The following is a 27,945-nucleotide window of genomic DNA, read 5'->3' as shown; positions in this document are numbered from 1 at the left end:
TGGAAAAATCAGGCCTTGTGTTCATTCAATTCTGAAAAACTGGGTTGCAGGGCTTATTTTACTACCACTCTCTGCGCACGTGGAAACGCTGCAGCAAGGTCTTGTGACAAAGTGCCTGCTCGTGCTGACAGGCACAGCACAGCCTGTTCCCAGGTTCCTGTTTAAGCACCCATTCCCTGACACCAGAAAGGGGCTGGAATTGAACAGCTCTGCAGTACAGCAGGGCTGTGCCTCTCCTACCTGCCCTCTGCAGCAGCAGCTGTGCTGTATCCCGGCTCTGCAGCGCCCTGGGTGCTCCCCAGGGCCGGGGTGCTGCCCCTGTCAGGGCCCTGCCCCGTGGGGAGCAAGGTGCTGCCATCTGAGGCTGCAGGAACCGACTGATCGATAGAGACCTGGGAGCAACAAACACAGCAACATCCCCATGAAATTCAGCATGTAATCATTTCCCATCTTCTCCCTTCCTCACACCATCCACACCTCAGCCCGAGTTAGTCAACAACAAGCAATACTCTAAGGAAGCACAAGCATATGCAGAAGGGATAAATACAGTCTTATTTTGTCATCGCTACAGAGCTCCTGACAAACAACAAATTCAGACCCAAATAAAGATGAGGATCACCAACCCAGTAACAACTGCGTTGGGAGAACCACCGGTAAACAAGCACCACCAGTCCAAACCTGGGACCGGGATTTTCAACCCAAGGGAACAACTAGATTATAAGCACACAATAGATGGGACACTTTATCATTATGGGAAGGTAGTAAGCATTTAGCAAATACAGCTTCAAGTCTAACTCTCAAAAATATGCAAATGTATCACACGAATTCAAGTTTTCATAATGCCCAAAAAAAAATCAGCTCCTCTTCTTCCCTCCTTTCTCAGGGCAGTATGAGAAGGCTGGTTTGACACCCACCCACACCTATGTCGCCAAGACAACAGGAACACTTTCCTCCCGCAGGAACACTCGCGCTATTCCGATGGCAGACTGAATAGTTCACAAAATTACCATAAAATCATTTCAGAAAGAGCATGCACGCTGAAGGACTCAGCTAAGTACAGGCTGTAATTGCCATCTGTCATTAACACGTATGGTTTAGTAAAGGCACATTACATAAAAGCTGGAGAGGTGGGGGAGAGAACACGAACGGCAGAGTAACTCTAACTCGAGCTGGTGTAAATATGGGGGCTGCTCTGCCGTGATGAATCCACAGCACATACACAGCTAAAAATCACAAAGCTGGTAGCTTGACTTAGGTCTGACAGCCAAGAGTCCTTTATTTATGCCATTTCTCACATCCCAAAAATCTCTAATGGCAGATGTCCCTTTTTGAGCAGCCAAAACCAGCAGATGCTCCAGGGTGAACTCTACAGCGCCCACAGCCAGCAAAAGCCTTTCCCCCTCCTCAGGGCTCACTTCAAGCAGCAGCATTTCCTCTGGCCACACTGTGTTACTGCCAATTCCTAACTGCTGTTAAGTGGACCAATGACTTCTGTCACAAGGACTCTTTTAAACCAAGACGATACAATGTATTTTCAGCCTCAGTAATTCGGGAATCCAAGGACACAATTTGACTTGGATATCCCCAGAGTCACCTGTCAATCAAACACCACAAAGAAATTTAGCCAAGAACCAGACAAGTGAGCTGTTGCCATTTTGTTCAGCGAGGGAAGTTGGAAAACAAGCACTTACTGAAAAACAAAAAGAGCAGCTTTAGTAGTTGACAAGACAGTACTGCAATGGCCAGTGAGACAAGGCACATGAACATCCAAAACACAGCACAAACATTCAAAGGTGGAAAAAAATGGTTGCATCTGCCACTTTGTCCTGCCAGTGCTGTACATCTCAGCCTCAGTGAGAGCATCTGGAAACGAACACAGGTTCCCAGTGTGGCAAGCTCAGGACACAAATGCTGTCCATCACCTGAATGTAAAAGCCAGAGATGACAAGAATCCATTCCAAACTAACCTGGGAGTAGAAGGTTGAAGCTGTGCGTGGGCTGCGAACAAAGTCCATAAAGAAGGCCCCATCCTGAAGGCAGCAGAGGAAGCAGGCCCATTAATGGCAACAGCAACAAGGGGTTGAAGAAAAGCAAATACAAGGTTGTGCAAGTATGAAATGACCACAGAGAGAAAGTATGAGGAGAATGCAAATCCCAGACCCGGAAGGTCAGATGCAGCAGAATGCACAGCATCAGGAATTACTCACACACACATCTTTACTTTCTCTCTCTGTACCAAGACATTGGTCTTCTTGGGCATAGATGCTTTCCCAAAATTTTTAAACCCACACTGATCAGAAGCCAATTGAAACTGCAGCCTTCCCTCCATACTTCAAAGGAGAAAGTCTTGAGCTCTGAAGTATGGGGGTTTCCATCCCAAATACAAAACTGAAATACAGAAACCACAGGTGTAATGACAACTATCCAAAGAAGGACAGGTTTTTTTTATAATCTGTTCGACATTCAAACAATAAAGAGGGAGAGGCAAAGGAACGCTTTTCAGGAAGTGCCCTTTTTCTCTTAAATGCAGGTCTGGTATGGTGTAAAGGAAAGGGAAGAAAACTTATCACAAAGATCCTTCCAACACTGTGTTTAATACTTCATGCAAAATTAAACAGACTGCCTGTGCTATGTTCCTGCCTACTTACAAACCCTGGTGATTTATCCCCAGCTGCTATTCAAAGATGTGTCAAGATTCTCTAATCACATAAGACAATGCAGTGGAACTCTTCTAGATTTTCATTCCCAATTTGCAATTCTTTATTCTGTTTCCTCGGCAAAATATTTTTGTCTAGCCTGCAGTTAAGATGATGCTTACCTTGGTACGTGCATTTATAAAGCATTTTCTGGAAAGAATCAATGCCAGGGTTACATGATTGGCGATTTACATAGTGCAGAAGCAGAGCCAAAGCGCTGGATCCATAAGGGCAAAGACTTCCCAAACAGATCATGGATCAAGTGAACTCACTGGGTTAAAACCCCACTTCAGCCCAGTAATTGGCTGAAATGATTTGTCAATTCTATTCTCAAACGAAGTAAAGTGAAGCCAGCGGCTCAGTTTTGGTCTGGAATAACTCGAGCACTGAAGAGCATCCTAGAAAAGCACTTGCTCCCTTGGCTGCTGGCAGAGCTCACAGCTGCGATAATTTATCAGTTCTCTGGCTGCAAGTGTGTGGAAAGCCAGAGCTCCCTGTGCTGAGGAGCCCTGCAGGGGCTGTGACACGAGACACACACTGCTGAACGCTGCCTGCCCACTGGCACCTTTCCAACAGCCATGAGCCATCAATTAGGAGATTCCAACTGCTTATCTCCCAGTCCCTGTGTGTAAATATTTACAGGAGTGTTTACTGCTGCAGCATGAAAGGCCTTCAGCTGATAACACACTCTTTCAGAGTCTCCAGACAGCCTTCCAGAGGGGCTTTTGAACATTACCTTTAATATTACTCATGATGGCATTTTCTGGTAGCACGAAGTCTGCTCATTTGGTCCCCGTGCCACTGCTAGGGAAGCCCACTTTGCCTCTCCCCCCCTTTGCCAAGCAGAACAACTGGACACAACATTCTCTCCTGTATCTCACACTGGATCTTCAGCAGTTCTGCTGGTAGAAAGAGATCTAAGACTTCTGTATATAAAGAGAGAAGCTGACTTTTCAAAATGGTAGAAGAGAAGCATGCAAAGCCTGAATTACAATGTGGAAGTTTGCACACATGCCTCAAGTCATTTTGAGCACCTGCTGTTTCCAGGCCTAGCACATCCTGCTCCAGACTGTCCTCTGCGCTCTCCAAACACTAATATTATGAGTAAGTGGCTAGTACTATGATGATCACAGCTACTCCACCACTTCAACTTTCAATAACTAGGTCTCCAGGATAACACAATACTTGTTCCTGGTGGTGGCACAAAACAGGGGGTGTAGAAACATCAGATGTTTAGAGAAAAATGCTGAGAGAAGTGGTTGATAGTGGTGAATCTGAGAACTTTTTCTTTGCAATATGTGAACTGTTGAAAGAGTTCACACTTAAGTCCTCTGTCTTTATTCAGTTCCTTGTTGCTTCTTTTGAAAGACCTCCATGCCAGAACACAGAAAAAGTATCAAATATTTCTGGCTGGACTGGGAGGCAGAGTTCCTGCTCTCCTGGGTCTCACAGGGCAGGCGACAGAAGGGCTGAGGGGTAGCACAGTCTTTTCTTTAAGTGTCTCAAGAGAGCTCCAGGAAGATGACTTTCTCCAGCCTGGAGTCCAGCCAGTGAAGGAATGACATCTAAATCACTTCTCAGAAACACACCCCCTCCTCTAAACAGAGGCAAGAGACTCAAGTTCCTGCTGTTAAAATCCCACTCAGTGTTTACACAGTCACAATCTAGAGGTGATTTTGCTCCCCAAGACAGCCTGCACACAGATGCACACAGCACTGTACTGCTACGCCCAACAAGCCATGACTGAAATGAAATGTGCTACCAGCAGAGGAAATGCACTAATTAGCAAACAGCACTGAGATCAGCAAAATGCTGACACGGCATCCCAGGGATTCCAGATCATTGTCACACTTACAGAATTGAATTCCTCTGCCCTTGCACACAAAGGCCAGTACAGGAGCAGCCCTCACTGGATTAGAGAGTAAGATGTGCTATGATGTAGCCAAACGCTCAAAGAAATCATCTCTGATTACTTGAGGAATTCTTAGGTAGAAGCAGCAGCTAAAGAAAGCCCAGGAAGTCCTCACCTTCCGAGGGCTGTCCATGTACGTGGGTGTGATAGCAATGCTCCCACTCTCCGAAGGCTGGCCAGAGCTCTTCCCAGAAAGCAGCGCTGCCTGCTGCTCCCCCAGCGTCCTAAGAGAAAAGGAAGCAATACAGAGTTTATTCAAACACACTTTGTGTCAGTTTCCCCACAAGGCAACTGTTGCAGAGGGGTGCTGCTGGATTTTCAGATACTTGCTTTCCCACACACTGAGGCACAGATTCAACGTTCCATAAGTAACTTTTACCCCCGCAAACAACATGGGCCCTTGAACTCGGTTTCATTATGCACATGTAATACTAATTTAGCATTAAAAGTATTAATCTCTTATGGATTTAAAACAACATGAGGCAAAGTTCCTCAAATGTGCTTTAGCCAGGCGCAATATGCAGGAAGGATGTGCTAGGCTCTTCACACAGCCTGTGGAGACTCACTTCTGACTGGCTTCCATCTGCAGCAGAGCTGAGAGTGCTGAGGTTCCTTTTTTCCCAATGGGAGGCCCAGACTGCTCCAGAGAGTGAGTGGGAATGGGACCAGCAATCTGCAAGCCTTTCATAGCAGACCCTTTCTAACAAAGAAAAAAATGGAAGCACAGACTTAGTCAAGCTAGGCTTAACTAGTGAACAAGAACACAACACCTCATGTCAGCAGGGCTTTATAAAGCACACTTTAAAATGGGAGTCAAACCACTGGTACACAAGAATTGGAATAGCCTAGTGTCTTGTGTGGATGTTATTCCGAAAATAAAATGTTTGTTATTCTGGAAAAGGCGAATTTTCTTCAAAATAAATTACCCCATTTACTGCGAGAATCAGAACAGGATTTAACACACATTAGCCAGTTTCTCTTCAGCCTCTTGAAACTGTTTACCAAGAAGTTCACTCGCGTGCTTTTCTCCTCCCAACCCTTCTCCTGAATCTGCAGCACAGAAGCAATCCAGGTCACCCCAGAAGTGACCAGCTCAGCTACCTCAGCCCCTCTGAACCGTGTGCATCCCCAGGCAGAGGTGCACCCAGGCTAAGCCCACCTGCAGCACAAGGCAGAGCACACCTGCAAAGAGGATCATCAGGCCCGTGGCCACGGTGTGAAACAGAGCAGGGCCAGGCCAAGGCAGTACAGAGGAGCCCGGCTTGTCCCTGAGCGGGAACCGTCCTGAGCCTGGCTCCAGTCACAGCAGCACGGGATATTCATCCCAGGGAAGTTTCCTCCAAGCCCCAGAGCGTGAAAGCTGACCCAGCGCACGGGTCAGCAGCGTCCTTTAGGGATGGATCACAGGGACACCGCGCCCCAGCCTGCCTGCCGCGGACTCGTTAGCGCCTCATTAGCGGCTCAGGTCGCACCCAGCCTCGGCGAGGGCCGGGGACTCACTCGGATCATCCGATCGGAGCGGTGGCGGCGGCGGATGCGGTTCAAGCCCTCCACGAAGCGGATGAAGCCGTCGAGGAGCTGCCACTCCTCCTCGTCCGAGCGGGGCTTGTCGCCGTACACGTCGCAGTGCGCCTCCCCCTCCATGATGCGCTTGGTGGCGCTGATGCAGGCGGGCAGCAGCAGGAACCGCGTCCTCCAGAACTTCAGCGACTCGATAAGGCTGCGGGAAAGCACGACAGAGTTCAGCAGTTTCCTGGGAAGGCTTCTCCAGAAGGTAAAGTATACATCTCAGTGAGTGCAGCGACCACCTCGCTGCTATCCGAGACAAAACGAGCACACGTGCCAAGGAACGGGTCAGCGATTCGAGTATCACCGGCAACGAGGTTATCCTCAGAGTAACTGGCACACAGATACGCTTTCTTTTCTGTAAAAGATAGGGCCCTAAAGCCTTAAACCTTTTTTCTCTAAAAATATGCGAGCAAAAAGGAATTTTCAAGGTGCACATTAGTGTGGGAGGTATTTTGACTGAGACCTGAAAAGAAAAGATGATAAAGACTAGTTGTGTGGAGAGAAGATAATCAAAAAAGCTATTGATACCAGTGGAGATATTCCACGTTTCTGGTAAGCACTTGCTCCACAGTTTAGGAGTAGGACTGCAGTCAAGCCCAGCACTCGAGCAAACCTGCAACAGCTTCAGAATAAATGGAAGTTTTGAGTCAGATCCAGAAATCAGTAAGAAGCCAAGAAAAGCATCTGTGTGGTACAAAGTGCCAGCTTGTTTCTTTGCATTTGCAGCAGAGGAAAAAAGAAGTTTGTGGTGAATTTTGAGACCAAGAGTCTGTATCAAAGGTCAGATAATGCAGCAGCAACACAGAGCAAGGTTCCCACAAGGCAACAGCTGCTGGGAGCTGACAGTGAAAGCAGGCCAGATATTCTCCCTGGGGTACTGAGCATGCCTGGCTTGAACTTGATGGCGAAATTTTAGGTCAGAAAGGAAAAGAGGCAACTAGGACACAGAACAGTCTGGATGGAAAAGGAGCTCTCACCTGAAATCCTCTGAGCCAGCAGAGCAGATATACTGATCCAAGTAATTCCACTTGTACTCCTCTAGTCTCTCATGGGAAAATTCTACCCAGCAAGAGACAAATTCAGAGTCAGAGTGTGAGGGGCACAAGCTGTAGGTGTAGTTTATCTGAGCAGATTCATATGGATACCTAAAAGATCAAATACAAGCATTAATCTCAGTATCACTGATACTGGTCTCCTCCTAAAAAGAAAGAAGGTGTTCTTTCAAGCAAGCACAGAACTGAAGAATGTTCATCTGAACACTGACAGCAAATTGCTCAAGCAGAGAGATACTCACTTTGGCAGGTACCGAGTCACAGTAATTATTTTGTCTTTCAGGGTGACTTTGTGGAAAGTACGGCCCATGCTCAGCCAGTATTGATCCTCTTCCTCAGGTCTATTTCTTGACACAAGACCTAGTTGTAAAAAGCAAAACCCTTTCAGCTTAGTGCAGCACTCAGAACTTGATCAACAAACTGTGCCTATGGAAGGAGATTCCAGAATTGGAGTACTGAAGTGGGCTTCTGAACTCAGCACAAGCTCAAATCCATCTTTCAGGCCACATTTTTAGGGAGCAGTTGCACAAGGAGTCTCCTGCTCTTACAGTTAAGATTTGCTGATAACATAAGCAAAGAAGAGCACTTGGGATTCATACTGCCCCCATTCAGAACCTCCCTGGGCAGACAAAGAACGGCCAACATAAAGCGTTGAGCTTTGGATGTGCCTAATTCGAGGTCAGTGGGACTGGCAGGAGGAAGGAGAACACCTGCCCTGTCCAGCCCGGGTCACTCACCCCTGCTGTAGAGGGGACTGCTGCTGAGCGGGGGTGGCACGGCCGGCGCCGGCTTCTGCGGTTTGGATTGCACAATGATCTGATAGCCTTGCATGAGACGCTGACAAATGAACTCCTCAAACACCTGCTGCGCCGTCATCTGCACTCCTTCCTCATCCCTCCTGGACACAAAGGGTAAGCAGACTACAATAAGGAGGCCGACCACACACCTATTCTTAGCTCTGCTCTGGGCCCTGGAACACCTGCCTGTGGAGCAGGAAGGAAAAGGGCACCTTTTGACACTGGGCAATTAACTGAGGCAATATTTACTGCTGCCTTTGATAGCGGTTTGGCAAATAGTAACAAATTTGCCTACCGCAGCTGTGAAACAACAAACTCTCCAAAGATGACTTTTTCAGCACTTCGCAGCCTCAGAGCAGTTTGTATGTGTTCGGGAGAGCTCAGAATGCCAGTGGGCAGCAATGCTCCAGCCTCTCCCACAGAGGGAAGTGGAGAACAGGGAGGGATTAGGGGACACATTGATCTCAGTGCAACTCCTGCTCTGAACTTTGCTTTCCGACTGACATTTCTTTCAGGTGTTTCTTCATTAATCCTATCTATTTCAATCACCCTGATTAATACTTTTGTTTTGTTCCCATAAAGCAGCAACATGAACAGGTCTTTTGATCTCTTACAAGCTATGGAAAGACTGAAAAAAGTTGAAGATAATGAGACTGTTTCAGTAAAAAAACCACAAAACAAACCAACTAACTCTATTAAAGAATAGTTACCAGAGACCTCTGAGACAAGCAGAGAAGTTCTATTTGTCCAACTTACACTGTTTTCCAACAAGATTCTTTAAACTAAACATCCTTTAGAGGGAGGATAAGCATCTTAAATACTGTGTCCACATGCTCATTTAGCGTTTCCAAAACACTTGCTAGGAAGTAGATTAACAGAGATGACAGCTTGAGGTTGAATATTTTGATGAAAACAACAGAAAAGTGACACGAAAATTTGAATCCAAACAATTTCTAACATAAAATCTACGGAGCACACCATACTGTCAGGTGAGAACACCAGAAAAGGTCCAAAGCTATGACCGGAAAAAGAAGAAGACCGTAAGTATCCTGCTGCTCTGATAGCAATCCATCATTCCCTTGTACAGACTGCAGTGATCCTCTTCCATCACCTGCTCCTTAGGCACAGGACTGGACAGAGGAGGTGCTGGCCAAACCTGTCAATGTCAGCCTCTGGCAGCAGGTCATAGCAACCCTCCGTGTAATCGTTCTGCAGGCTCTGGCGGTCGGGGAAGTAATCCGTGGTGAGAGGGAGGCACGCCGGGGTGGTGAGGGATTTCCAGTCCACTCCAACTGTACAACAGAAGCCTGGCACTATGGGGGGAGCAGACAGCGTCAGAACTGCCTCGCCGTGTCGGGGGGCACACAAGGGGGGCACGTGGGGTCACCCGTGGAAAAACAGGGTGCAGAGCGGGATGAGAAGTGCGTGAAGAGGGGAGTTAAAAAGAATGAGAGACGAGAGAGAGTTGGCATAAGGTCAACAGGGACAAAAAGGGGTGTGGAATGGGAAGGGAGAAAGAAAATAGGACGGGAAGAAGGGAGGGAGAGAAAGAGACAGAGTTTGTTAAACAATGCAGTGCACATGCTGATTCAATCCCATCATGCAAAAGGCATTCCAAGTTAATACATTTAATTTCCTCTTGATTGAAAGCTAGAGCTGACATAGCCACTGCTCTTGCAAAATTACAGCAAGTCGGGTGCAGTTACTGATTATTAATAAACAGATTAACATTCCAAGTCTGAACAAGAAAATCAGACCAGTTTTGCATCCTAGATAACTGCAGAAGGAGCTGCAGAGGAGGAGAGAAAGAATGACAGACCAGCCTCTTTCTGGAATAGTACAACAGCAGAAAAGAAGCATTTCCACATTTATAAAAACAGAAGATCTATCCAGAGGGGTGGGAAGACCAGAAAAATAGTAACTCGGAAAGCAATCTTTTCCCACACCCTTTCCTAGAGTTATGCTGCAGTTTTGAGATTACAGGGATGTAAAACTAGACATTAATAAGGTAAAGCTAACTAGATTATACCAAATCATCAGCTCACTGCATTACATTCTGACCCAATTCAAACAATCTGTATCACCTATTGATATTTAACTTTTTGTCACAGAGATACTACAGACAGAAATTTATTTTACTATAAAAGTGTTAACACCAACAGTAGAAACCCTGCTCAATGTAATATAGGACAGACTGCTACAAAGAAAATGCTTTTTTAAGCTGTGACACGCTTGTTTCTCTAGGAGGTGAAGAATATTTCTCAGTAAATGGTACCAAATTCAGAAACTGACTGTACTAATTCTGTTTCAACAAGCCGGTACCAAACAAACTTTCCATACTGAGAGGCAGATACGAGTTCAGCAGCTTTAGCTTTTTGCATTAATAGTGTCTGGTAAGGAAAGAATTTCAGCTGTAACACAACAAACAGCTTCACATGTTCTTAAGAGTTACAGAACTGCAATCACAGTGAGACAGAACAGGCAGATCCTGCAAATTACTGCAGGCCAAAATAAATCACTGCCAAAAGCCAAGGAGGCTCCTCAGTTCCTTGCCTACCACCTCCTGATGCCTCTATATATGTCCATGCCCTTTCCCTCCCCATCTTCCCACCTATGCAAACTCTCTTCCAAACTTTTCTCCTGCTTACTTGGATCTGGAGAATTAGAGACAGCATCTTCCAAGGAATCCTTGTTCTGAGTTTTGAGGTTCACCCCTACAAGAAAGAAATGAGCTTTATTTTAAGCAATTATGCACTTCTCTTGATTTTTCAAATAAAAATAAATCAAAAGCGTGATGATGTTTTAAGATACAGAATTTCTCTGCATGGAAAATCTGCACACCAGAAAAAAACCACCAAGCCAATTAATGAGGAAAAAGTACATCTTGGATCAAACTTGAACATCTCACTAGAAGCGCTCATAGCTAAAACCCAAACAAACCCTTCCTCCCCAAAATGGTGAAACATCTTGAAAAGTAGATGCTATAAACTCCTATAAACAGCTGGTGTGGCACACGAGAGAAAAAGAGCTGCCAAGGAGACAAGAACAACTGCTGCCTTCAAAGCCATTTATCAAAATAAAAAATTCAGTAAAGCCTCCAAGCATTTAAAAGGAATTACTGTTTAAAACTAGCCTAGGTAGATTTACGCAGGAAATTGGTATCAACACCGCAGCTGTTCCCTGTGCGAGCAAGGGTGGGTATGTGCTCCGTGGTGATGGCATTCACCTTTCAGCAGCTCCTCCTGCCCTCTGCCATCCACACCCGGAATTGCAACAGCATTTAGTCTGAGCTCCCACCTCCATCCGCGGGGCAAGAGCGACAGCATCCCCAGCCCCAAGGGAAACACACGGGATCCTTTCTCAGCCCGAAGCCCGTGATGCACCAACCCATGCTGCCGGCAGCAGAGGAGAACCAGACTGAATAAGAAATGGCGTTTTTGGAAATTCAAAGAAATACAACTCCCCCCTCAAAGTGCTTCATTTCACAGGGGACTCAAACCATAGGGGAGAGCTCAGTGCAATCACTGAGCACCCAGCGTGGCCCCTATAGATAGGGGAGGGTCTACAGACACAATGAAATTCTGGAAAACACGAGCATGTTTATTGCCAGGACACGCTCTGCATTTACACTGTGCAAACTGCATCCAGCTGAAATGCAGTTCAGCAATTGCAAAAACAGCCGATCTGGAAGCCAGAAAATACTAAAGATGTAAAGCAAGAAAATTAAATGCAATCAGATGAAATTCACAGAAGGAAACAACAGAAAATATTTTTTTCATGTGACTATGTGAATACAAGATGAGGCACAAGAAAATTAAGTCTGCTAACTTCTTTATGGCTCTGCAAAACATGGGGAAGAATAAAATTGTCTTAATCCAATGTAATTCCATAGGGCAAATTTATTCTTAAAAAAAATCTTTAAATTGGTTTTGAGAAAAGAACATAAATCTTGAATGCTATAGCCCTAAAGTTCAGCTTTTTTCCATGTGTCTAGTTAAAATGCATATCCACCAAAGCAGAGAGTAGGTCACAAAAACCCTGACAACACGGCAGAATGCTTGGCATGGCACGTTGTTCCATTTACAGGGCTGAAAAGCAATGTTGAGAATTTCCACTAATTCAGGTGTCTGGGTAAGTTAAGGAAGATAGAGGTAATGTTCAAGTGAAAGCACAGACATGCCTTCTCTCTAAAGGATAACAGCTTAAGGCAACCCCACCGAGAAAAAAAAAAAGGCTTCTGAACAGCAGTGCATATTTAGTTATTTTTTGTGTCTGCTTTCTTATTATGGAACTCAGTTACTGCCTGAGAGCTTATTATCAGTAAACAATGAGCATCTTTCTATAATAAACCCTATAATACACACCTAGAGAAGCAGAGACACATTAAACAAAACCAAACTAAACCCAACAAAGCAACCCAAAGAACCGCCACGGACCAAGTGCCCTAAGAGCTGTTTTCCCATTCCCATGTCCCTGCCCGCGCCCAGAGCTCCGCCGAGGCCCCTGCCCGCTACCTGCGCCGGGCCCCAGCCCGTTCCCGTACTCCTCTGCCCCGCCGAAGGCCAGGAAGGAGCCACCATCCCCTGGATGCCGAGAGCTGACGTGCCTGCAGAGAAACAGAGCAGCCTTCTCTGTACCATCTTCCTCACTCGGGCCATTCCCTGCTTTGAGCAAATGTAACAAGCCCTCAGCCCAGCCCGGGCTGGAAGCAAGCTCTTCCCTCACTGATGTTGGCACAGACGGAGGGGCACAAGGGCAGCACACAGAAGGCTGTGACAGCATTCCATATTGTCCATACTGTTTGTTCTTTGCCTCCAGCAATAACCAAAGCACCGCCTCTGCAGGACAGCAAAGAACCAGCTACTCGCATCCCCTCATGACACAAATAAAGCTTCGCTGGTTATCTCCAGATCTGATTTCATGGTCTATAAACCCAACATTCAAGACTGAGCAAATGGCTCACCTGCCAGTTGCCTCATGGTAAGCCAGCTCCAGCAGCTCCGCAGAGGAATGCGTCAAATCCTGCTGCCCACTGCCCTGCATTTCTGCCATGTTCTGCCGGGTTTGATGATGGATCTGGATAGCTTCTCCTGAGGGACCTACACAGTCACAATTGGATCATTGGTCACATTTGCACTGATTCCTCAGCTGCTTGTACCCTTCTTTTGCCAACAGCACAGGCAACGAGAGCTAACGGACATTAAGAAAGCACGTTCACAAAAATCTTCAAAGCCTTGAACTTCTGCCACCTCCTCTGAAGCAAGCGAAGCAAAACATTTTTAAAAACGTTTTGGAGGGCTCTGCTTACAAGGCATTAAACCATTACACAAACAATTCAGCATCAGAAAATCAACCCAATTCATAGTTACGGTTCCCTTCGAGGGGGAATTGTTCTGTACCGGCCGCTGCTCGCTTGCAAATACGGATATCTCCCAAAAGAGGATTGCTGAGGCCTGCACACTCAGTTGTGTACTTCCATACACTCTCCTGCTGCGCTAACCCGCCCAGGACACAGGCCCAGCAGGCCGTGCTGAGGCAGCTCACCCACGGGGAAGGTGTGCATCCAGCGTCGGCGGTTGGACGTCAGCTTCATGGGCATGCGGGACGGGGCGAAGGGGTTGATGAGGGCGCGCTGCGGCGCGAAGCCGCCCGGCCGCACGTGCAGCAGCGACTCGGCGCTGCCCACGTGGAACCGGCCCGGAGCGCTGGAGTCGCGCTGCTGAGACTCCAGCGTGCTCTCGAGGAAATCTGCAAAACACAACCCAGCTGGGGTGAGAGCCCGCAGGAGACAAGCACCAGAGAATGAATGCTCGGGGATACAGAGGGTGCCCAAGGTAAGGGGAAATGAGGAGACCTAAGAAATAAGGAGGCGGAGAAGGTGAAAGCAATTCTATCCAGCCTGAAAGTTACAATGTAAACAAGAACCCAGAGAAGAAAAAGTATTACTCCACCGCTGTAAACTTCTACTAAATAAATCCATAAAGAAACTACTTGCTAAGCCAATCATTGCTCAGACCTTTGAGAATTCTTGAGAAATCAAAAGACTGACATAACAGAAACTTGAGGATGAGCACCAAAGACACAGTAGGAGCCACAGCTGGGCATTGTACACATGCCTTTTCTGGGGCACTCAGGCCTGAGCACTGAAATCAGGGATTACTCCCAGATGACATGGGACATGATCTCCACAAGATACCAGTTAGTTGTCACTATTTAGTGTAGAACAGAATTGCAGTTATTTAGAAATAGGAGAGAAAAATATATTTAGATAGATAAGTAGCAATTACTCTGCCCAACAAGTGGAAATTCCAAAGAGAAGGAAGGGTCTCGTTTACCATTCTATATTGTCAAAAACAACATGTGAAAAACCTCAGTTTCTTTGACTCTTCCCTCCCTGCCAGTCCTGATCCACACACACCCTCATCCTGCTGAACACCTTCAGCTGGGTCACACAGCTATCCTTCAAACTAAAGGAGCAACAGAAACACCAAAGAAAGAAAAGAGTTGTATTAACTGACAGAAAGGGAAACCATGAATGGCAGATGTGATGTCAAATACTGGTGTGGGGCTGCTTTCACACAGTGTAAGTGTGATTCCTGTGACAGGATAAATATGGTGCCAGTGTCATACAGCACGGCATGAAAAAACCATGAAGAGCCTTCAGGGATAGAATTTTATAGAAGATGAAGCTGTTGCAGGAGGAATACAATTTGCCTAGAAATGAGCTGGGTTTGTGGAAGATATTGCACACTGCCTGAGAACAAAATTAAATTGGAAAGGAAGAAAAGCACAGCTAACATACTGAAACAGTTCAGCTGTACATTGCCAAAAGGAAGGACCTAGAAAGTGAGTCTGAATGACAAGAAATCCCCACAGAGATGTTATAAACAGGGTCCCCCAAGGCTCACTGCTAAGGCCAGTTCTCATTTGACAGATTATAGGTGACCTGGATAATACCAGCTCCTTTTGTATGTCCACACTTGCAGGCAGGCACAGGAGAATAGTCAAGCACTAAAGAAGGCAATAGGCAAGGGAAAAGAGCAAATCAGTGTCAGGACACTTCTATTTAGGACAAGTCATTAAAAAAAAAAAGCAATGGAATTGGACAAGGATGACAAAGGGAGAATGCACACCCAGCTGCAGCTGTGGAAAAGCTGTGCCGTGAGTGCCAACACAAGCACCATCTCCTGTGCTGGCCTGGCAGCGGCCAACACAAACTTTCCCCCGGTCTCCCCACGTGCCCCAGGCTGACCTCTGGTGCTGGTATAGCCCAAGGAGCTGCTGACTTCACACTGGTGCAGGTGAGGCCGTGGGATCATCAGGATGTTGGAGATCTTGCCCAGAGAGCTGTCGTCAGAAGCCTGGCTCCTCACCTCCTCCGGGGGCAGCGTGCGGCTCTGCACAGAGGGGCTGCAGGACACGTCGTACGAGCTGGAGCTCTTCCTCGTGCGGCTTTCCCTCTCCCTCACTGACCTGCAGGGATGCACGGTGGCAGGAGAGACATTCATCCCCGGCTTAGCAGGGGCTGGAACACGCCCAAGTCAGGCAAAAGACTCGATGCTCAGCAGGTGAACTCGAGCATTACAGGGAAGCATCATTATCTTTGCTGACTCTCTGGGTAATTTATACTTCTGTGCATCACACAACACAACAAGAACACCCCAATGCTTCCAGCACAAGGGCTGTGGAAGGGCCTGCTCGACTCCCCCTGCAATCCTACAGACACCACACCACCCTGGCAGAGATGTGGCCCAGCAGATACCAGAGCTCAGCCTACAGTGCCAGGAACATGTAGTTACAGAGAAGCTACTTGGAATTATGAACTGTTTCAACTGTGCTGGCATCTTTCAGCACTGGCTCCTACAGGCTGCTCAAATGAACACATTAACTAGTGAGTCCACATGCTCAGAGTTAGGCAATACTACTGAAAGAAGCAAAGTAAAAAAAGTACTTCAAAGCAAGCTTGTCAACCTCATATTTCTGAAAAAGCACTGAAATTTATCATTTATTCAGTGAATTTGGCCAGGACCTGAGAATAATCAGACCTTCTCCTCAGACAAAAGGAGATGGAATAGCTGAGAACCTGCACCCAGCTTTTCTGCCTCTTCTCTCATTCAGACAGGCATTTTCAGAGAGGATTCCTCACCACTCTGTTCACCAGTTAACTAAGCAGTGAATCAAACAATCTATTTCTACAACTCTGTGCAAGTCTAATGAGCAAATACTTTCTTAACCCCCTTGCAAAATCTGCTAGGAAGAATAGCTTTATTCCACTCCAAACAAAATTAAAGATTTAAGGAAAAATATATTTATGCCTTTTCCTAGACCCCATACACTATTTTAGAAGTAAAACGCCAGACAACCAGTCATGAAGGTCAGGTACAGACAAAGCCTTTTGTTCAACTGTGAGCATGTGGAGATCAATTCTCCTTGTATTTCTCCAAGTATTTTGTGATCAAGCACACACAGCACAGCTGCTGCAGAAGCAGTGCGCTCCCAAGGCTCTCACCTGAAGGTGCTGCAGCGCTGGGCTCTGGATGGGCCTGGCAGTCGGAACACCTGGGCATCGTAGCCATCGTAATCCACCTGGATAGGCAAGGCATTCTCAGCATCCTTTGGAGCTCCTAATGCTGAAATAAAAGTCATACAGCACTGGAACCTCTTTCCAGAATGTTCAAGACCTCCAAGTCAGAGTGTCCACCTCTCACCCCTGAGGAAAGTATCTGCTCCAAAAGAAATCCCAAAGTGACTCAAGCAGAGCAGCTGGAGCAGCTCAGTTATCAAAGCTGGTGCTCTGAATCAGGCTGGCTGATTTTGTCTTTCCCCCATACATCCCAAACATTAAATGAATAATTGCCAAGAAATCAACAGGCACATGCACATTAGCACCCCGAGTATCAAACCCAGGTTTGATGGTTTTCTGTATCAATTCTCCCTTCCTCGTGCTCAAGTGTCATTGTGTTACTGCAGCTGTTTGTTAGGCTGGGAGTCAGTGGGACAGATCATTCCAGAACAGAATTACTCACAGGCATCACGACTGTTTTTTGCTTTCTCCGTCAGTGGCTGGAGGGTCCAACAAAGGAAGGGTGAAGTGATCAAAAAAAACAAGGGAAAAAAAAAAGAGCAACAAGAAAAGACAGAGGGAAGGGAATCAGTCAACATGTTCTAAGGAAACATCCACAGTGTGACCAAGCAGACAAAGTTCAGCTTGCTGACTCAGTGAGGCAGCCAGACAACTTCAGAAATATTAAATATTGGTATTTGGGCACAAACCAGTGTGAAAAACAATGCTCAACACCTTTCTTCCTCTCCATAGAGTTCTTTCTTACAGAATAAAACTAATTTTTATAGCGGCTAAAACATTTCTCACCCAGTTTTATGTAGAAAGGAAAGACTACAAACTAGTCCCTCATTCACAATCCCTACAACAAACCTTACAGCTTTGCTTTCACAGCCTTTTAACACAGAAACTTAATTCCAGCTGTTGGAATACTTGTGATGCTTGACTGAGAAGAGGGATCTGACATGCTAGTAAGGAAACATAAGTCAGAAAGATTCCCACCTTCCTTCCTGCCAGTTTGATCCGTGGAGTGAAGCTGTTACACAGGAGTTGACTTTTGGATGTGTAGAAACTGAAAGAAAAAACAGTGTGGCTTGAAGCACTCAACACAGTTGGTTTGCTACTAAGTAAACAGACCAGGAACCTGAGTCAGCTATTGGATACAGAAAATGGGATAACTTCCTGTGGATAAAAAAGTACAGAAAACACTGAGGGGTGGTTGAGAGAAGGTATTCTTTGCCTAAAGACAGGGCTGTGGCACTTGTACAGCCTCAGCCTAGACACTTCTTAATAAGCTTAACACCTGCATTGCCCAGTTCATTTTCTCTTTCTTCAGAAAGACATCCACTTTCACCATGCCATTTACACAACTCATTCTGATTTACGCAACTGTAGCGATTCACACCAGCTGTTTGAAAACCCTGTCATTTCTGTTAGGTTGCATTAATGCCCAGAGTTCTGCAAGAGTAATGTAATATTTCCTTTGCTTCACAAGGAAAGCAGAGGTAAACAATGAAAGAAGAAAGAGAATTCAAGAGATTACAAAGAGTAAAACAAAGCAGAAGTGTTCAGCAAAAGCTGATAGAATTCACCTACCTATGATTTATCCAGTGTGGGATATTGTAGTCATCACCCATTCGTGAGTCACCAGGGCCACAGCGATTATGGAGCTGTAAGAGTAATTGAGAAGCAACTAACAGCCACTCACAAAACAACTAACATCCACTCACAAAATGAGTAAGTAACATTTGTAGCAGGAACGGAGAAGGGAAAGCTGCCTTACCTTAAAAAGTGGTACAGCGTGCAAGGGCTGCTCTCCCATGCACACCAAATCCACACCTATCCCTGTAAACAGACAACACTAGAGTTCAGCTGTTGACCAAGCAGGACTGATATGCTAAGATAAAACAGGGCAGCAGTTTGAAGACCCAATATGTATTTACATCATATTGTAAGAGGCAATAATATTGAAAATGGTAGTTAATGGTCCCATGGTATGGTTACAAACCAACAGTACCAGTGGGGACATGGGAAATGATTTTTCTACACTAATGCAACTCGTGCAAGATTATTCTTTAAGAGAAAGGTTTGCACAGACAGGTGAAGCTCTCTATCACAAACAGAAGAAATTAAATGCCTGTAAGTACCCTGAAAATCTGCTCATTTCGATAGGAAGTGCAGACACAGTCTCGCAGCTGTAACCCTTCCTCCCAGAGCACACAACTCCCAGCAGATACTTTGTCACAGCCAGGAGCAGTCGGATCTTTCCCAGAGCCCTGTTTGCCTCCAGGCAGGGCGCAGGCAGTTATTTACCATTGTCAATCATGCGCTGCTTGGTGAGGATCATGAGCAGCCGATCCACCTCGAACACGCCCACACCGGGGGTGATCACCACCGACATCTGCCCCGTGCGGTCGAAGTTGCGGTTGATGTAATGCTTGTCAAACACTGCCAGAGAGAACGCAGCAATGCTTTCAAAACACCCTGGAGGTTTCTTTTCGGTGCAAGGCAGGTGACTGCTGGAACCCTGGGCACTGAGAATTTCAGGCTGTCTGTGCTGACAGGCACTGAGCCCCAAGCAAACACTGCATGTGACCTGAGGCTGTGGAACAGCTTCCAAAACTGAGTGACAGCACCGGGATTGTGCGTGTGGAGTTTAGGTGGATGTGTGTGATATCACAGGGTGGAAAACGTAAGAGTTTAAGGTTTTAGAATATGGTAATATATACATAAAGCAAGATGGAGGTTTTAGGGCAGAGGCCAGTCCTTCTTTTTCATCTCCTTCATGGGCCTGGGTGGCATTTTGTAACTAGATAGAAAAATCCACACTGCAGGCTACGGGTGGTTGGTTATTGGGTTAAAAGTTAAAATAACTTAGGTATCATTTCTTAATTGGACAGTTTATCCTTAAAAGGCCTTGTAGAGAAAGAGACAGGGCTCCATTTTTAGTTTGCTAGCTTGAAGTGCTGTAGAACTCATGGTTTGTGAGACTGTAGTGTAGATAAGAATGAACAGAGTCTGAACAAGAAACACCGTCTTGAGCATTTAATCCCAGCCCTGGCCAAAAAAAATAAAATGCAACAGGCCATCACCTAATATTCCCCTCCTGTTCACAGTATTAAGGAAAAAGTAACAGAAGTCCACAGCCATTTACTGGCAGCTGCTTGAACGGTTTTTCCCCTGTATATTTTTACCCATTGCTCGTAACTTACCATTGAATGAAAGATTTATGGCCTCCAGGTAGTTCCCTTGTGCTGAGGTAGAGTTGTAACCTGGAGGAAAGCCATCTGGAAAAGTATTCAGAAGGGGGAAAAAAGAAATCATCATTTCTGTACACTAGCTTTATATAATATAAAACCCACAGAAAAATACATCTGTACCAAATACTATTAGTTCAGAAATTACAGGCAAAACTGATGTTATTAAGTTCCACAGAAAGACCGAGGCAAATTGCCCAGCCAGGAGAGCACTAGGCAGCACAACACCAGACTCCAGCTGAGACTGGAGAGTTTACTGACAAGCTAAAAAATAAGAAAAAGACAGAGAGCAAAGGATAAAAACAGGGAAAGGAGGATTCTTGTACCTGCTTGCTCAAGTCGTACCAACACAGGATACTGGATGAAAAGCTTTTTAATGGTCACAAGCAAGGAGGTCCACTCCTCCCGCCTCTCATTCTGAACTACCACTCTAGAAAAAACATAACCTGATGAGGCCCATGAGGGGAAGCGAGAAGGGATGAGCAAACTAGAAATAAATGCACAAAAGGGTGCACTGGATTGCACATACACTGTGGGACAAGAGGTGAAAAGAACTGGAAGGAAAACATACTTGTAAAAATCTTCATAAAATCTTCCCTCGTGGTCCTGCCGAATGGATGCACGATGTGTTTCAGGAAACTCATCTAAAATGGAAGGAAAATCACAACTTATCTCATGCTCTTGTATGGAAATGACTCATCTTTTCCAGCAAGAAGCTGTTATTTCCATTAAAAAAAAAAAAAAGTCAGTCCCCAGCAAGCAAACAAAACCCCAAAATACTTGGAAAAATATCAGACCTCCTATACAGTACAAAACCTGCTTTTAAACCAATATGACAGCTTGAGTATGATGAGGAAAATTTGCAATATTCTTCTACATGAGGTTTTCACTGCAGTGCTTTCATAACAATGGCTGTGTACCTACTTGTGCTTGATAGAGAACACTTTGAACATGGCAATTAAAAAGTTCCTGTCAGCCTGTGACCAACTTTCAAGAGACAAAACTTTAAAAACGGAAGCATGAAAACAGAGAATTTGCATACCTATAGATTTTGCTTCATAAAATGTTCTTGAAAATAGAACCACTGTCACTTCATGGCTGCAATTCTTCTCCTGCCCAGGAAGAACAAATGCAAAAAGAAAACCTTGAAAGTCCCGTTTGGTAGAAAGTTGTGTAACAACAACAGCCTCTCTTCCCTCCCACCTAGAAATAAAGGTAACAAAACCTAGACTGTTGCATTAATGAATCTGCATTAGTGCTCCATCTGCCTCTCTGAAATAACAAAATGGTCTGTCCTGCAGATTCTGTGCTGCTTGGCTCTATCACATTCACCAGGAGCACTCTGCACCAGTCTCTAAAGAAGCTCCTCTCTGTAGCTGCCAAGGCTTTTGTTAAGAAAACAGACATTTGACACAGTTTCTTTATACCCACAGCAATTTGATATTCTGATGTGTTACTGCTCAGAGAGACACCCCTAACAATTCTAGAAAAATAAAAAATTAAGACTGAACTCAGTCAACTATTTACCTTCCATTTTGTGAAGAGGTCAGCAAGGAAACCATTCACAGCTTTCTCAAAGTATAGATCCCCTGCAAAATAAAAATCTCCCAAGCATCAGATAACAATAGGTACTTCAACTATGGGGAATATCTAACCCTAAGATTCTAGGACTACTATATTTATTAAAATTTGAACAGCTGTGTGCATAATAAAGGGCAATATCAATAAGATGATAAAAAGATTAAGAAGTATCATTTTTTCAGAGGATGTAAACATGACTTACTGCCAGAAGGATCTGAACTTTAATTCATTTTTCCAACACACTTGCAGCATGCTGGGAAAGCATCTGTACTGTCTTTTAGGCACAGAATGCACAACTGATCCCCTGCTCTGATTTGAATAGTTGCCCACTTCCATATGCCTAAACACATGGTCAAAGGAAGTGGCAAGAGGTTTGCTAAAGAATTAAGCCAGAAAAAAAAATAGGATGACATAGAGAAGTGACTCATTCTTAATGCCTAAAGTTGTAATATTTCCAGCTGAAGTCACCAGCTTCAACCTGGGCTAAGCAGGTTTCACTTCCTCAGTAAGCCAACGTCAAGAGAAATCTAAAACATCGAGGTTCTCTTTGCACAGGACTTCCACACATTTCTGGCTACAAGATTCACAAACTTGCACCTGTCTGCACCACCCACCACCTTCATGTCCATAGAAAACCTTTCCAATGCTCACAGTGATTTCGTGGCTGAGGAAATGCTACCCAGGCCCTACAGGGACAGGAAAAGGATGGCACAGCCAGGGACAGAAATGGGTGGCACTGCAAGGAAGGATCTAAGGAAAGACCACAACACACCCTGGAGCATTGCTTAGGCCAAAGGCAGGATATTTTAGTTTGCTGGTAGTGGCAGAAAAAAAGTAGCAGCTGCAGTTTTGAAGTAGGGGCAGAAAGGACAGCTGCTACCATCCACAGTCACAGGCAAATCAGTTACCTACGTACCATAAATATCAAAATCCCACATTTCACAGCTCATCTGGATAAAAATATAAACCATGGCAGAAGTGGAGCGGAAGACCACCTGCAAAGGAATGCGAGACCTTATTTAAAACCAAGTACATCCATTAGAAGGCCCAAATGAAGAGGTTAACTGCATAGCAACTTATACAGCTGTGGCCTTTGCATCACAGGGAGTTTCCTCTCTAACAAGTCATTCCTAGTGCTGCCAGCACAGCATAGCAGAGCTGAAGTTGAATTATGATTCACTGTCCTGAACTTGTCATTCTTTACCTTACAACGCAGCCAATTCCAATGATCCTCACTAACCTACAGGCAAGATGGAATTACAAAAATCCTGGCAAAGAAAGGAAGGGAAAAACTGCTTTCCCCCTGTTTCCTGAACTCTTACCCGGGTATCCTCACTGATGTATCCACAAGTGACTTTCTCACTCTTTACCCACAGTTCACCTGCCTGGGCCCTGGAAGAAAAGAAGTGCAGAACATTTGAATATGAAGATTAGAGAATCGGTATTTGAGCAAGTACCAAAATCTGCACTCAAGGATGACTTATTTGGTTAAAACCTGATGTTTAACCCAAAAGACGTCAAACAGCCATTTCCCTCTGCATCTGCACATTTCCTTGTCCCTGTCAAAAGTCACCCCAAAAGCAACTGAATAATCACCTCTGAACTATTAACACAGCTTGGGAAGGGGGGCAAATATTCTAAGAGCTAAAAAGAAAATTATTTGGCCTTCATCAGAGTGTAGCTGGCTGTCCTACTATTATTTTCTTTCACTCCAATGAGAAGCCTTCCCCCACACCATGGTGCAGACAGAAATCTGTAGATGAGTAAGAGAACAATGAAACATGAAGAATTTTTCACAGAAGAGTCTCCAGTTGGACACTTAAAACTCATGAAGCTAAAGAATTAACAAGAGGCACTGACCTGATACCTGCAAATTCAACTTTTTGGGTGACATATGCACATGTGCTGACCTAGGAAAGGAGAGTTACATGTGTTAGAAGAAGAGCATGCTCAGAGTGAGAACAATGTACATAAAAAACACTCGCACTCAAACGTGATTTTTCTGACAGAAGTCACAAAATCTATTCAGTGCAGTGACTATTAATAGCTCAGCCTACAGAACCCCCATAATAGACAACAGAAATCCACTTTTAACACCGATAAGCTCTGACTGGGATCATTTGCCTAATTCACTGCACTCAGAGGAGCCAAAGACTGCACTTCAGAGATGCAGACAGAAGATATTCTAATAGCTGCTCATTAAGTGATGCTCTCAGAGAGGGGACACTTCAGCATACTTCTACTCGAAAAACATTTCAATTCCCTCCAAATGTAGTAAAGCATTAAAATTCAGAACATAAGCAAAAAAACCCCTCTCAACAGCATTTTCAGTGCTCAAGGCAGTAAACAACATTATAGCAGTGGAGTAGGAAATGATGGGATTTGCTTTACATCCATTTCTCCAACTCTGACGTGCCACTCACGGCACAAGATCCTCAGGAGCTGCTGGCACTATCTTTGTCTTTGGTTCTCTGCATTTTGTAAAGTAATTCTTTCCTTTCCCAGGAAGCAAAATACAAGGTTCATCACCTGCACCCTGCCCAAGGGCAGCAGGGGCCTTACCAAACTCTTCTTCAGTCGCCACATATCCCCACGCCCAATATACTGATCTTTAAATGTCAGCTCCACCAAGTCCAAGGTCACCTCCTGGGAAATGGATGAAAAACACTGCTTAGATTTTACTGGTTGTTTTTAAGTAGAGTCTGCCAATCTGTTCATTTAATAAACAAATGTCATAAGAAGGGCCATCTAAAAGCAAGTCAATATCCCTAAAACTGCAAGATAAATGGGAAGCCCATACAAATAAATAACAAAGTTGTGCATGCACCTTAACTACTGTGAGCTGCAAAACTGTGAGTGACCAAAAAAAGCCCAAGGACTAAACCTGCACTGCAAGTCTCAGCGCAGATTGGAAGCTGAAATAAAACAAATTACTGCCATTGTTCATGACATCAAGGAAGCTTCATTCCCTGCAGATTTTTGTCTTGTGCAGAATGTAAGTTCTGACTGCAGCTCTTTTAATATTGGGACATTTACAGGAAACGCCTCTCTGTAAGAGGCTCTGTGGTATCAAATAATGCAAATCCAGGCCACAGCTCTCCTTTTGACTAGGCCACTTTCTGTTTGTCTTTACTGTGCCTGGTTTTCATGCATTTCCGAAATTTAAAAATACGTAAAATATCTACCAAGCACTGTTGAAGCAGGATCATGGAGTTCAAAAAGAGAGCAGAGATGGTAGGGAGAGAAGAGACACATAACAAACTAACAATTAATTCAAAAGTCTAAGATTCATTTTCTTAGGGAAAAAGACTAAATATATTTCAATAAAGAATAAATGCATTTTCCCCCCAAGACTGCTGTAGATGGAAAGTCACAAGGCTCTGATATGAGTCAAGTGATGGAATGGATGGAAAAAAATAGCAAAACCACACACCTTTGGGTCAACAACATTGACATGGACATCCTGGTACGGCCGCAGGCGGAACACTTGAGCAACTGTCTGATCCACACTTATCGTTTCTGCCACAAGAACGAGAAAGGACAGCAGAGAAGTGAATGACCCCAACAGCTTTCAAATGGTTTACAGGTACAAAACCAACACAGTGAGACTGTCACGAAACACAAATTTCAGGTTAAAAGCTAGGTTTGTTTAAGCCATACCCACATTACTCAAACAAAAGCAGATTTAGAATTAACTGCCCATTTTGTGTTAAAATTCTGGTCCTTCCCTTGCTAAACAGTCAAAGCATTGATTTTCTTAAGAATTGATTCTTATGAAATTAAAATACACACATTAGCCAATCACAGGTACAGCCCAGTCATGTCACCCTTCCTATGATTTTACTGTGTGTAAGTCTAGAGTTTTACCTTTCTGCAAATCTTCCTTAAGTGACTTCACTTGTAGAAGCAGGGGACTAGAATGGAGAAGAGAAAAACGGCAGACAGGTTGAGATACAAACAGGCTCTCTGATAAACCACATACTCAAAACAATTCTGTAACATGGACCACAGGATAAGCCAAAGAGAAACATGAATATTTTCTAGAAAGCTCCATACACCATCCTCTCCACCCGTCTCTCTGCCTTGTTCCTTACACTCTTCACAGTCATAAGGTAAAGAGGTAAAGATGATACAACAAACAGGAAACTAGGTCACACAAGAACCTCTCAGATCCTCACACAAGTGTACCGCTGCTTTTCAGATACAGGCTGCAGGATAAACAGGTTCATACAAAGAATAAGATTTTCATTTTGCCTAGGATATACTGTAGAAAAGGAGAATAATCCTTAGGTAACTGCACAGCCAGGAAGAGAATAGTTGATTCTATATTCAGGTGCTACTTGGCCTATGGAAGATCAGCAAGCCAACACCATACACAAAGAATTCCATAAATTTTAGGGAAGCACTCTCACTAAAGTTAACCTCTTTACTTCTCTTTAGGCAGAAGAAAATCATGGCAGCATCCTGAAGCAAAGTTATGTCAGCCCTAAGAGCCTTTCACTCTAGAAACCACTACACATGAACAGATCCCTTCAGTGCCCAACCTCACTGGTATCAGCAAAGAGAATTCACCTGTATTCATCATTGGGATGTGCAATTTCCACAACATCTCCCAGCTTGATTTGAAGAAATACTTTAGGATTCACCACCAGCTCATCATCTACAAGACATAAATGAATGAGGGCAGTGAACAGATATATACTAAACACAGACACCTGCATGTTTGCATACAATAGCTCAGCATGCATAAATACACCAAACCAAGATGAACACATCAGCAAAATGCTTTCTGCTCACCACGACAGGGTCCCTACCCCGCCACTTCAGAGCAGCCACTCCTGCAGGCACAAACAACTCAAATAACAGAACTTCCACGAAAGAAGTGTTTGCAAAAGACTGTGCCCTATTTAGGCAACCAGGATCATCTTCTGTACTCTTCATACAACAAACACCAGCAGGAAAGTAGACAGCTACAGAATCTGAACAAGATTCATCAATGTGCTGTAAGCCTGGAAGTAGGGAGCACTCCAATCAGTGGCACTGATATTAGTGCTCAGAAACACATCTATGTGCAGTCATAAGTCACTGACATATATGACACTCATTAAAGGTGACTGAAACACCAGACTGAGAGAAAAGCATTGCAACAAAAGGGGAGGAAGTAAAAATAAAGCATTTTTATTTTTGGATACAATCTTGGTCTCTTCCAATAAGCGCTCATTTATTTTGCTGCATCCTGTTATTAGAAAGAGCTTTCCAAACTCTGCCTGGCAGTACCGCTTGTTACATCAACGTTCTATCTTCATTCTTTTGTTAAAACAATCGATACAACAACTGCTTCCAATTAAGTGAGTGTATGAGTTAGGAGATACTGACCACTGCCTCCAAATCCCTTCTTATGTATGACGAGCTTGTACACCTTGTTGGTTCTCATCTTGAGCTCCAGTTCCTCTCAGACGTTTTGAGCCAAGACAGTTAAAGGCATCTTGCATATCTAACACAGAAATTAAAGCAAACACAGATCTCTTGTCAGCGCAAAACCATCGTGTATGTTCTGCCCGGAACACCGCACGTTGTCCCAGTCGATTTCACCGCGGCGCGGCAGAGCTGCGCCCAGCGAGGAGAGTGCGGGGCAGCTACAGGTACAGGCACAAGGAGAGAGGGACCTAAAAGTGTGCTTTTCAAATAGATTAAAGGGTTGAGCTTGCAGAGGCGCTTGGCAGAAAGTCAATTATCGAGCTACAGAGTCGTGGTGGGAAAAAAACCAAAACCCATATACTCAAAATTTGTTATAACAAACTCTGTAATTTGGAACTGATGCAGGTCTGGACAGAAGCGCCTCTCGGTGCTGCGAGCCGGCAGCCCCGCACCGGGGACACTACGAAAAGCTGGGCCGGAGCGGAGAGCAAACAAACCCAAGCAGTTACAGTCCGCTGCCGCGCCTACAGTCATTAAGCAGCTACGGAACCGCTGCGTCCATACGGCCTCTCGCTTACAGGAGAAGAGAAACCCACCGAGACACCCGAGTTCCTGCCCGGAGCAGCGGCGAGGGGTGGCCTGGCACACGGGCCCGCCAGGGTCCTTACCCGCACGGGGGGGCAGCAGCGCAGAGCGAGCAGCGCGGCGGCTCGGGCCAGAGCCCCGGGGGAAGGACACCGCGGGGAACGGCGCAGTCCGGGCGCGAAGGGAGCTCGGACGCCTTAACGCTCCGCGCTGCCCACAGCAGCCGCGGGCCGAGCGACCGGGGTCAGCCCCAGGACAGCGCAGCCGGGGCCAGCCGTGCCGAGGCACGGCCGAGCGGAGCAGCGCAGCGCAGGCTCGCCCCTGCTCGCGGAGCGTCCGAGCGCGGGGCCCTGACCCGCCGGTGCCCGTCCCGCGGCACCGCGCGGCACTTCCGCGTCCGGGGCCGCGCGCCACGTGACACCCGCGCCGCCACCGTGGGAAGGAGCGGGCGGGACACGCCCACCGCGGGGGGCGGGACCGGCGGGAGCCCGCCCCGGGGAGGGGGCGCGGCCCTGCGG

General features: G+C 45.5%; 1 protein-coding gene across 6 annotated transcripts in view; it reads right to left on the bottom strand.

Moving 5' to 3' along the window:
- The window catches only part of DEPDC5 (DEP domain containing 5, GATOR1 subcomplex subunit), a 39,215-nt gene extending 11,568 nt beyond the window's left edge, over positions 1-27,647 (bottom strand). For 2 of the 6 annotated variants that reach the window (XM_040080472.1, XM_040080475.1), the window contains exons 1-34: positions 27,511-27,647; positions 26,801-26,918; positions 25,997-26,084; positions 25,292-25,338; positions 24,858-24,943; positions 23,987-24,070; positions 23,285-23,334; positions 22,747-22,816; positions 22,341-22,419; positions 21,371-21,432; positions 20,886-20,955; positions 20,415-20,487; positions 20,170-20,273; positions 19,799-19,873; positions 18,900-19,034; positions 18,370-18,431; positions 18,183-18,256; positions 17,589-17,658; positions 17,053-17,089; positions 16,536-16,656; positions 15,279-15,499; positions 13,571-13,774; positions 12,990-13,125; positions 12,541-12,632; positions 10,675-10,740; positions 9,183-9,366; positions 7,967-8,127; positions 7,472-7,589; positions 7,155-7,322; positions 6,109-6,328; positions 5,175-5,308; positions 4,724-4,832; positions 1,968-2,030; positions 241-392 (exon numbers count right to left, since the gene is read on the bottom strand). In XM_040080472.1, coding sequence (XP_039936406.1) covers positions 241-392; positions 1,968-2,030; positions 4,724-4,832; positions 5,175-5,308; positions 6,109-6,328; positions 7,155-7,322; positions 7,472-7,589; positions 7,967-8,127; positions 9,183-9,366; positions 10,675-10,740; positions 12,541-12,632; positions 12,990-13,125; positions 13,571-13,774; positions 15,279-15,499; positions 16,536-16,656; positions 17,053-17,089; positions 17,589-17,658; positions 18,183-18,256; positions 18,370-18,431; positions 18,900-19,034; positions 19,799-19,873; positions 20,170-20,273; positions 20,415-20,487; positions 20,886-20,955; positions 21,371-21,432; positions 22,341-22,419; positions 22,747-22,816; positions 23,285-23,334; positions 23,987-24,070; positions 24,858-24,943; positions 25,292-25,338; positions 25,997-26,084; positions 26,801-26,858 — 3,473 coding nt within the window. In that variant the 5' untranslated portion in view covers positions 26,859-26,918; positions 27,511-27,647. The other 4 variants (XM_040080474.1, XM_040080473.2, XM_040080476.1 and 1 more) reach the window with 4 other exon arrangements.
- Between the last annotated feature and the right edge of the window lie 298 nt (positions 27,648-27,945).

Source organism: Hirundo rustica, chromosome 17 (genome assembly GCF_015227805.2).
Source record: "Hirundo rustica isolate bHirRus1 chromosome 17, bHirRus1.pri.v3, whole genome shotgun sequence".
Taxonomy (NCBI): Eukaryota; Metazoa; Chordata; class Aves; order Passeriformes; family Hirundinidae; genus Hirundo; species Hirundo rustica.
This window is presented reverse-complemented; position numbering and strand designations above follow the sequence as displayed.